Here is an 11,381-nt window from a genome sequence, read left to right as displayed (position 1 = left end):
CACATCACCAGTAAATAACAGCAAGAAGTCAACCCGGGTCAGCAAGATGGAATTTTTATACCCATCACTTTTCTTAATCTTTGATTTTGCCCGTTTATGGCTCAAACTAGTTTGTCAGATTAAGAGATTTGAGTCAAATATCATCCAATGACTTTCCAGCAGAGGGCTTGTTTCACCGCGGCTTTTCATCCCTGCCCTTTGATTTCCAATAAAATAATGAATTGTTCAGTTTTCTGCTGACTTCAAAGCCCTTATTTTGAGTTAGGGGTTTTGCTGCGTGCCTACAGAGCTGTCTCAGAGTTATTATTACACTCTCAAAGCCTCAAGCTATCTGGCAGAATTTCACAGGAACATCGAAAAATATCTATATCCAAAGTTATTAGAAGAAAGTGGTCTTGTAATACACGAGTGTCATCAAGAAGTGTCTGATCAAACATCACTTCACACTTTTAGCTTTCAACCATCCGTCCTCGAGGTATCAAGTATTGATGAATTCAGTTGTACTGTTCGTCTTTTATACCTAGCATAATAATAAAAATGTGATCAGATGTGTACTATTTCATGTGTGAACCTTTCTTTATGTGAGCTTTAGGTGTCCCTCCTATGGCCAGGGTACCATGTTTAGTGTCTATGCTGTTACTGCTGGCACTCTACTCTCCAGGGGTGTCCTCGGCCCCCGGCCAGCACCTGTGCGGCTCCCAGCTGGTGGACGCCCTCTACTTCCTATGTGGGGAACGGGGCTTTTTCTTCAGTCCAAACAGACCCCACAAGCGAGATCTGGAACATCTGTTCGGTAAGGCCGCGTGCACTCTGGGACCAGCTTTGACTTATTCTGTTTGACTTGTGTAAAATAAGTTCTAACGGTGCCCTTGATGGTGAAAGCTCAGAAAGGAACAGTGTGACATTGCCCCCGACATGCCAGACTAGTTGTGTCTCTGCAGACACACGTTCAAGGTTCAGGCTGAGTCTAATGAGAATGCCAATTTGGATCCTAGCTGGAGGAAAGAACAGGGCGGAAAGTAAATCTATGTATTTGTCCGATCATTATTGTACAAAGCCCGTCTCCAGCCTCTTTTGAATTCAGTGGTGTGGGCCAGGCTTTTGCTTTCATATCTATGTGACAAATCCAATAACCACAAACTTTGCGAATTCCCCAAATTCCTCATTACGTTATTCCCAAAACACATTATTTGGATGTTCTGCCTCAAACATTCTGTCGATGTTTTGAAGTTAACTTTAAAAAAAGGTGTGAGCTATGATATGCCTCTGTTGGGAGCTCTGTCATATTCTCCTCTTGAAGTGGAGACTAACAAGACTAAATGGATTGGGGAGATCAGATTACCTAGCCATTAAGTCTCTATTAAAGTGTGAACAGTTTAAATGGTAGTTTAAGGGAACTGGAGGTTTGCACAGCAGCAGCAGGATTTAACACAGGGCGATGGAAACTTTCTTCACTTCAAAAAGGGTTCCTGTCGAAAAGTGCCAGACAGGAGCAGCGGCCGTGGAGGGCTCCGTCTGGGCATGAAGAGCCCAAGGTGAAGAGAGGCATCGTGGAGCAGTGCTGCCATAAGCCATGCAGCATTTACCACCTGGAGGGCTACTGCAACTGACTCCGCAACTAGCACCACTCATAGCTTGTAAAAAAGTAAATTTGTGGTCCCAATACTTGCTGGCTATGTCTTATCAACTGAAGGAAATAAAGCTTCATGACCCATAACCCAAGGCTCCTCTCTGTAAAGATGTGAATTTGTGTTCTTTGTAGCGGGTATATCGTGTGGATGAAACATGTCTTGCCTTTTGCTGGGCTCCAACCTGTAGCTGCAGTCCTACAGTGCCCTCTACTGGCGGAGCACAGACATGGTTGAGAAGATGTACATAGAACATAGCATTTCTTACACTTTGGAAGTCAATCAATCTCAGTAACACTTTTGTTTTATTAAATCTGTCTTTATTTACAAAAGAAGAAAGATTAATAATAGGAGATATCCTACATGCATCCACACTGCTCCTGCACACATACAATCTGCTCATAACATTTATTTTTACAAACACAAACACTCTATGTAACAATTTGACAGCAAGCAGGAAACCAGTGAAGAAATTTAATTGAAACAAAATTATTTGTACAAATCCAGATTAACAATCTCCTAAATTAGTATTAGTAAAGTATAAAAAAAAAAAAGATAAACCATAGAAATGTTGTTAAGTGGTCACTTCCTGTCTGGAAGAAGAGCTCCATTATGCATAATGATTTCCTGACAAAAACAAAACACAGAAAAATTAGGCTTACACACACACATCTCAGCAACTGCATGAAGTGAAAATCGCAACAGAAATCATATAATATCTCGTCATATCTCCAAAGATCTGCCCCTACATAGGTTCGGGGTGTTTTAGTTTTGCCCTCACCTTCTTTAAGAGCTTCAGTTTGCCTGTTCTCCTTGTTGTGCTGGAAGGCTTTGCTGGGATCAAACTTGGGGCAAGGAGAACCAGGGAGCTTTGACTTCAGCTGCTCCAGATCAATCTTCTGCCGGTTCACCTGAGACCGAAGCTTAGTCACCTCCTACACACACACACAAACAGAAAAACAATGAAGTACGGTCACTTGCACACACAATGAGACAACACGTGTTTATGTGACTCTCATGTCTCACCACTTTTAGGGAGAAATTCTCATCTTTCAGCTTCATCACATGTTTGATCTTCTGCTTCTGGTTCTGGTGGCCCAGCAGACGAGCGTAAGCATTGGACAACTTGTTCAGCTCGTCCTGGTTTGCTCCATTTTCATTGAGGAATGCGTTTCGCTCGGCTGCAAACGCATTGAGTTGTTCCTGTGGGCACACGACAGCATGAACGTCGAGAGGGGTTTTAACACGGCCATTTATTTGAACTAAAACACGCATGAATGGATTGTTTTGGCCACTTGGGGGCCGTGCAGCGAGCCGTACACGCAGCCCTGACATACAGCTGGAAAAAAGAGGTGGATGAGGGCGTGAGACTGAATCAAAACAGTGACGTTGCAGCATGTAAAACCACAACAATGAGCAGAAAGACACTGAAACGTAGAGCTGCAACAATGAGTGGATTAAAGTAATTGTTGAATTCGGTTTTTAACCTCTCAAATATGAAGGTTTCCTGCTTTTCTCTGTTTTATATCATATTAAAATGAGTATCTTTCTGTTTTGGACTGACGAATCAAGACATCACCTTGTACTTTTATAGACCAAATGATTAATCTAGAATATATTCGGCCGATGAAAGTAATCGTTAGTTGCAGCTCTACTAAATGCTCCTGTGGAACTGCACATATGGGTGATGATTATCTGGGATTCCACCACTACAACCAACACCTTTCACATTTTTTCCCCACTGTTAATATAAAAAGAATGGATAAGTGCAGCTTTAATGAAAGATGACCTGGGCTATTCAGAGGCTTCAGTTTCTAGCTGATTTGGAAATGACTGACCTGGAAGGGCTTGACTTTTGCAAACAGCTCCTCATATTGTTTCCTCCAGTGTTCAGTCATTGAACTTGGGGAGCTTAGGAAAAAAAAGAAATGATGAATTAAAATGTGCAAATTATAAAAATAAAAAACACAGACAGAGACACACACACAGAGACACAGACACAGACACACACAGAGACACACACAGAGACAGAGACACAGACACACACAGAGACACACACACACAACAAAAATAATCCAATCTTGTTCACCTTTTCTCCCGTTCTTCTGTTATTTGTCTCTGGAGTTCCTGTCGCTGCTCCTCCATCTCCCACTGCAGTGTAACCTTTTCCTGAGTCAGTACTTCCATCTGCTCCTGCAGAGCCCGCCTGTCTCGTCTTTGTTCTTCCAACTCGCTCTGCAGAGTGTGTGTCTTCTCCTCCGTAAGGTCTAATTGGGCCTGGAAGCTCAAACCGCCTTGTACGACCTCATCCAGGCGAATTCTTTCCTGCTCTGACATGTTAAGTTGGTTTTCAAGAGCAAGCCTGGACTGCTCTTTCAGTTCTACTTGAGACAGAAGACTCTTCCCTTCCTTGTCTGCTCTCTCAAGCTCGGTCTGTAGTCTGAGCACCTCTGACCTGACCTGCTGGAGGTCTTCTCTTTCAACCTCTAATGCTCCCTTTTCCTCCTGAAGCGCTGTCTGATATTTAACTTTCTCTTCTATGTCTTGTCGGAGCTGTTCTATTATTTCCTCTTTTTCCTGGCGGACCTCCTCTACCAGTTTCTGGGCTTTTTCCATTTCAGTTTTGAGCAGAGTTACACCCTGACCTCTCTGTTCCTCTAGTTGCCCCAGTGCCTCTTCTCTCTCCTTTGTCTGCTGCTGTAGCTCCTGCTGTAGCCGATTGATCAGGACAGCGTGGCTCGCCTCCATGGCTTTTATCTCCTCATCCTTTTGTGCCAGGCCCGTCTGCACCTGCAGCAACTTTCTATCAAGTCAAAGAAAAAGGGAATATATTTTCTTTTAAAAAAGGTGGAAAAGTGACAGTTCTTTTTAAAAGCAGACTCAAATTGAAGTCTCAGCATACCTTGAATCCTCCTCCCTGGCTTTTGCTTCAGCTAACTGCCGCTCCTCTAACCCCCCCTTCACTCTGTTGACCTCCTCTTCTTTCTGTTGAACCACTTTCTCCATCTCCTCCACCTGTTGCGTCACTCTCTCCACCTCCACTTCCAGTTCTTTCCGTCTTCTCTCTGCTCCCTGCAGAGCCTCTCTGGCGCTGAAGAGGTAAGACAAGCAGTCTGTGAAGCTTACACATTGACTGAATTTGAACCTAAACACGAACACAACTCACATTCCACGAATGCTGACAACTCGAGCGCTCACCTTTCCAGCTCCGTGACAATGTCTCCCATCTTGCTCAGTGAGCTTAGTATGTGCCTCCTGGAGTTCTGTCATGGCTGCCAAATGCTCCTCTTTTAAAGTTGCCACATCATTGTTCTTACTAAAAAATGACAAGCACACAGTTTTGGTGTGTCGAAGTAGGGATCTCAAATTTACAGATATGCGCATCATCATAACATTACTATTATACAGTTTAGATTTTAGTATTTTCAAAAATTTGACAGACTTCTAACACTTGTGGAAATGTGCTATAAGCAATAAACATTTTCTGAAAATACCGCAACTCTGGAATACTTTTCCTCCTGTCGAGATTACATCAATACGAAATCTGAAAGTCTCCCGTTGATAAGTGAATTGCAACAGAGAAAAGGTTTAACGATGCTTTTGTAAGCAGAGCTGACGCAATTGGCCGATTCATCAAACAGTCGATAGAGAGAAATAAATAATCTGAAACTATATCAATTAACAGTTTACATCATTTTACAAGCAGAAATGATAAACATAATGTGGTGTCCCAGCTTCTCAAATGTGGCAATTTGCAGCCTTGTTTGTTTTGTATGATAGTAAACTGAATAACTTTGGCTTCTGGACTGCTGGTTGGATAAAACAAGACATTTGAAGGAGTTATCTTTGTCTCTGGCATTTCATAGAATAAACAATTAATCGAATAATTCCAGAAAAGGTGCATCAAAAGACGGACATTCTTAGAGCGCCTTGACAGCCAAGTGGTTACAATGCAAGCCATAAAACCGCAACGCCCCGGGTTTGATTCAGGCATTAGGACCTTTGTTGAATCAAAGCCACCTCTCTCTCTCTCTCCAACATTTTTTACACTGTCCGGTAAAATAAAAAGGTGACAACGGCAAAAGCAAAACTCAAAAAAGTGCCATTCTTGGTTTAAATTCTGCACACGGTGTGTTGCGTGACATGAATGCTATTTTTTCTGTCTCCACTTTCAAGGGTCTAATAAAATAAAAAAACATGTTCCCCTCCCAGTGCCCTGGTTTCCCCTCAGATTTCAAAGATGAGGTGGTGAGGTGACTTGAAAACTTGAAATTGGCCATAACAGAAATAGACAGTGACCCGCTGTGTCAGACCTGTGATGGACTGGCAAGCTGTCAATTATTTTTGTATGAAACTTTATGCTCAGAGTATGCTGGAACACACTCCGTGACTCTAAATAGTAACACACAGGCAGTGGCTACAAATCCAAAAGGGAAAAAAAGGTGTTGTTTTGCAAGTGCAGTGAGGAGGATGACTTTCAAACTTCATCTTAATACGTTATCCGTCAACACACCTCATCACTATACTTAGCCTTTGGTTGCTCACCTCTCCAACAGTGCCCTGGTATCACTCAGCTGTCTCTCCAGCTCGTCCCTTTCCTCCTGCAGCATCTCGAGGGCCTCCTGACCCCTCTCCGCCACCTCCTGGTCCTCCAAGACAGCGAGCTTCCCCCAGCACCTCCTCCATCTCGTCCTTCAGCTGCCTCATCCGCTCCTCAGACTCCTCCCTCTCCTGCTCCACCAGCACAGACAGGGAGTCCACAAGTCCCTGGAGGAAAGAGGTAAGAGTCAGTAGCGGCTAGGTGATCCTACCAATGCAAAAAGAATGTGCCGTGTGAGACAACAACGCTTGTGTAAACCTTTTCTTTCGTCAGTTCCTCAATAAGTGCTGCATGTTCTTGCTGGAGCTGAGTCTGTGTATTTTGCTCATCTTTTTTAGCTTCCTTTAGCAAGATGAGCTCCGTTTTCAACTCCTCCACTCTCCTCATTCCCTCCTCCTGAGTCTTGCCTAAAAAAAATAAAAAGAATACACGATATTATTATGTCAGTTAACCGTCAATTTATTTGTAACGGGATCTTGGTGAACGTACTTCTGTCTTCCTCAGAGAACAGACACCTCTGTTCAAGATGTGCCACTCTCTCGTCCAGCTCCTTCTCCGTCCTTCTGAGCACCTCTCTCAGTCTCGTGAGCTCTGCCTCCTGCTGTCGAACCGTAACTCGAGATTCCTGAACTTCTTGGTTGGCCGAATCCATTTGCTCCTCCATGTCACTCACTGACAGTTGTGAAGACTTGAGCTCCAGCTCTTGGTTCTCCAACCTCTTCTCCACTTCCACTAAAGCATCCTTTGACGCCTGCAGCTCTTGCTGGAATATCTGTGCGGCCTCCTCTTTTTGTCTCAGCACATCTTGGATGGTTTCTAACTCAGTGGTGCGCTGCTCTAGGTCGGTCTCTAGTTGCCTGTGGAAAAAGTGGAAAGTGAGTGTCATGGCATACAGTTGAGATCTAACTTGCTTGGAGGAACCGTTAAGGCATTTGCTTACTTTACTTTCTCCACCTGAGAACAAGCAACAGTGTTCTCCTGTGCTTTCTCTCTGAGGTTCAAGCGGAGATCCTACAAACACACAAACGGGTCAAGCAGGTCTTTCGCAAATGATGACTAAAAGATGTCCCCTTCGTCTTATAAGACGAGTTTATACCTGGATCTGGTCATTGGCTGCGTCCAGGTATCCCTGCATGACTCTGGTCTCCGCCCTTAGCTCCTGTACCTCAGCTGGAAAATAACACAGAATTATGGATGGATAAGAAAGCAAACCCACTAAACACATACAGGAACACAGTTACCTGTAAACTGCGGTGTTTATTTGTACATCAAGGGCAATAATGTGGACATACATATATCCTAATGTGCACAAGACAGGCTCAGAAATCTAGCAAATAGTCCAGAGATTATATTTTCATCAGTTATGGGTAAATGTGTCTCAAGGAAAGAGCAGGCCATACACACACAACTCACCATGTAATCGAGCATTCTCATTCTCCAGGTCTTTGTTCTGGGCTTTGGTCACTTGATGAAGGTCCTCTGTAAAAAAGGTAAAAATCACCAAACAGCCCTGGTTATGTTTTCCACTTTTATTCCTCTACACATGTTTGTTGCACTAGTACTGCCATCTGTTGCCTTTAAATCTCACCCAAGTCTTTATTCCTGTCCTTCAGGGAAGTGACAGTTTCCCTGGCAGCTTGCAAGTCAGTTTCTAGCGCCTTCACTTGGCCTTCAGTGATAATCTGCAGGACATTTAACTCCTGCGCACACACACACACACACACACACACACACACACACACACACACACACACACACACACACACACACACACACACACACACACACACACACACACACACACACACACCAGCTGAAAGTTATGTGATTAGCTATTAGCTGGGATTAAATCAATGGAAGATTTTTTTTAATAAATAATAAAGCAAGTATGTTTACACAAGTCATACCTTGTTTTTAGCATCTAAAGTATTCCTGGCCTCGATCAACTCCGTTGTGAGAGATATGATTCTCTTCTTTGTGGTGTCAGCAGAAACCTAAAAAACATGTACTCAGTCACACTTTTCATGCAGTACTGATAAGAAACAAAAGATGCTTTAATCATCTTAGACACGCTCATCGAGAAGGAATTAAGAAAGGATTAGTTAATACATTAAATATAAACATCAAAACCCAAGCACACCTTGTTTTTTAGGAACTCGTTGATTTTCTTGAGCTCAGCCAGCTGTCTGTCGAGGGTGGTAACATTGGCAGAAAGGCCCGTCTTCTCCCTGACTGCAGCCAGCAGCTTGGCCTCCACCTTCTTCAGCTCCTCTTCCAGAGCCAGCAAGCGACGGTCCTGCTCCCCTCGCTGCTGAACCAGGGACCGTATCTAGAAGCAAACAAAGCTACGGTTATGACTTTGACATCTGCAGTAACACTGACAATGTAAACATCTGTTGATTTACCATTTGTTCAGTTATGACTTAGGGACACAAGCTACTGATGACAGGAAACAACATTTTTGGGGTAAACTTTTTGCACAAATGTTCATTTGATGAAGTGTACCTCTTTCTCCAAGAGTTTCTGCTGCTTCCTTTCCACGGTCATGCCATTCCTCTCTTTCTGTACACTTGAACCTTCAATCTAGGTTTTCACAAGGCATCAAGCTGGTTAGTGTTATGACAGGAGCATTTGCTTAACTAGCAGATATGTTACTGAGGAGCCATCTAAGTGGCGTAGTTACATGCTGAAATATAATGCAACTTACAAGACCATCAACCGACATGGTCCTACGGACAGGTGACATTAGGTCATTTCTGGAGGGCGATGGTGCTGGAAGAGCAGCTGGAGACACAGGTAATGAAAATAAGGAACACAACACGTTATGTTTAGATAATGCTATTTCTTATTACTTTTTAGTTTATTTGTTGCATTGTGCTCTTTACCCACCTGCCTTAACAAGTCTGAATCGTTCAGATTTGTCGAAGGAAGCAACTCCCTTCAGGTCCCCAGGTTTGATCTCATAGGACCCCGGTGCAGGGGCACAACCTTCGGCCAATAGCACAATGTTAGCCTTAGCCAATTTACAGAAGCCACTTCTTTGTTAGTTCAAACATCTAACGGTAACCTACTTCATGCTTTGCTTTTACTTTATAACATTAACTTAAATTAACCCAACGGGATACAACACTAACATAACGTAACTAGCTAACGTCTGCGTAGTAATTACCTAACGTTACCGTTGACGTTAAGTTGCCTAAGCATGTCAGCTAAGCTACTTACCGTTGAATAACTTGATTGGATAATTTGCCAACAAGCTACGGGCGACTAGCGTTTGAACGTCACTTACCTACGTTCTCGTTGAACCTTTTCAAAGGAGCTCTTGAAAAAGACATTTTTAATAATCCACTGTAAGTAACTATTTTTGAATTTCCGACCGTACTAATAAAGGCTGCAATGCAGCTCCCAGTGTGACAACAACAGACACTTCACCGCTGAAATTTCGAAAAAACGTCATACTTACGTTTACGTACTTGTGGCCAATAGGCAGCCAGTCTAGGATGACGCGTCCCCTCCCATCCTTGTCTGTCATATTTTCGCCCACCGTCTAAATATGTAAATAACTTAGATTTGTGTGTGTGTGTGTGTGTGTGTGTGTGTGTGTGTGTGTGTGTGTGTGTGTGTGTGTGTATGGAAGTATTATTATGTATTTGTAGTGTTTATACTATAGCCTACTATCTATCCATCAATAATATATAGAGTATTGCTTATCATGTGCAGGGGGACTGTCCCAGCTCACAATGGGACATAGTTTCATAACTAAAAAAACAACATTTTATGCTTTTATCACTTGTCGAGTTTATCCATTGGGAATTACTGTAAATAAAGCATGGTGTTATATGTGGTTTAATCTATTTTATACAGTCAATGATTAGAATGCATAGAATGTTTTCTGAGCTCGAGTCTCTTCGGCCGCTGACTGGGGCTGCGTCTGATGTATGCGGCTGCCGAGTGCCGGCTCTGCCGACCTCTCTCTCGTTTTCTAATGTCTGCCACTTTGGATTTAGTCCAATAAACAAACTAACGTAACGTTACACGGACTACAGCCCCCGGTTAACATTAGTGCCCCAGTAAACACAGATGGTGTTTTGGTGTGAATGGTGCAGTGAACCTTAAAGCTTTCTGGAGGTACACCAAGACTAAGACAAATCCATGTTCTAACCGTATACCAGATTTAGAGACTTGTCTTCCAGACGGCACAACTATTACGGCAAAGACAGACAAGGACAAAGGGAACACCCTGAATGCCAGATTTGGAGATGTTTTCACCGTGGAAAAGGACAATATTCCTGACATTCCCCCACTAGATAATGTCCCTGACATGCAACCACTGAAGATAGACAGAGAGACGGTGCTGAAATTGTTGAAGAATACGCAGCCCAACAAATCGCAAGGTCCGGACGGGATACACCCGAGAATACTGAAGGAACTCTGAAATGAACTCGCAACACCACTACATATGATATACCAAAAGACTGGAAAGTTGGAACTATCAGTCCTATCTACAAGAAGGGCGCCAAATCTGAACCACTGAACTACCGACCAGTAAGCCTCACATCTGTGGCATGCAAGATCCTGGAGACTATTATCCGTGACCTTATCATGTCTCACCTATCCCAGTATGATATAATAACACCACACCAACATGGTTTTGTACCGGGACGCTCAACATCGACACACCTACTGGAGACATTAAATGCATGGACTGACATCATAGACCAGGAATCACGCATTGATGCAATTTTACTAGACTTTCAAAAGGCCTTCGACAAAGTGCTGCATCAGCGTCTAGTCAAGAAAATGGAAAGCTATGGTATTACAGGACCGTGGGTGACACCATTCCTGAGAGATAGGAAACAGAGAGTTTCTGTAAATGGTACTCTCTCAAACTGGATAGAGGTGACTAGCGGTGTGCCTCAGGGCAGTGTCATCGGTCCGCTATTGTTTGTGATCTTCATAAACGACCTAACATCTTGCTGTAAAAAGCCAGATCCAGATACACGTAGACGACACCATCATCGACAGAAAGATTGTATCGATGAACGACTGCAGAGAGCTACAGAATGACCTCGACAACCTGGACAAATTTGCCCACTAGTGGCAAATGAAATTTCACCTGCAGAAATATATACTCATCCGGCTAGGCACAGGAC

General features: G+C 43.3%; 2 protein-coding genes across 2 annotated transcripts; one reads left to right on the top strand and one right to left on the bottom strand.

Annotated features, from left to right (window-relative positions):
• The first annotated feature begins 603 nt into the window (after nt 1-603).
• insb (preproinsulin b) lies at nt 604-1,610 on the top strand. Its single transcript, XM_029441795.1, has 2 exons — nt 604-793; nt 1,465-1,610. The coding sequence occupies exons 1-2, from the start codon at nt 604-606 to the stop codon at nt 1,608-1,610; spliced, it is 336 nt and encodes a 111-aa protein (XP_029297655.1).
• Nucleotides 1,611-2,088: 478 nt separating this feature from the next.
• hmmr (hyaluronan-mediated motility receptor (RHAMM)) lies at nt 2,089-9,563 on the bottom strand. Its single transcript, XM_029440886.1, is given in 22 exon segments — nt 2,089-2,255; nt 2,410-2,563; nt 2,655-2,831; nt 3,467-3,539; nt 3,718-4,431; nt 4,531-4,719; nt 4,827-4,867; nt 4,869-4,944; nt 6,174-6,292; nt 6,294-6,395; nt 6,487-6,635; nt 6,718-7,085; nt 7,169-7,239; nt 7,325-7,398; nt 7,642-7,707; nt 7,817-7,928; nt 8,136-8,222; nt 8,369-8,557; nt 8,734-8,811; nt 8,936-9,012; nt 9,118-9,216; nt 9,518-9,563. Coding segments are annotated over 22 exon segments (3,078 nt in total). The 3' UTR covers nt 2,089-2,238.
• Between the last annotated feature and the right edge of the window lie 1,818 nt (nt 9,564-11,381).

Source organism: Cottoperca gobio, chromosome 10 (assembly GCF_900634415.1).
Source record: "Cottoperca gobio chromosome 10, fCotGob3.1, whole genome shotgun sequence".
NCBI classification, from domain to species: domain Eukaryota; kingdom Metazoa; phylum Chordata; class Actinopteri; order Perciformes; family Bovichtidae; genus Cottoperca; species Cottoperca gobio.
Note: the sequence above shows the minus strand (reverse complement) of the source record. Positions and strands in the feature narration are given on the sequence as shown.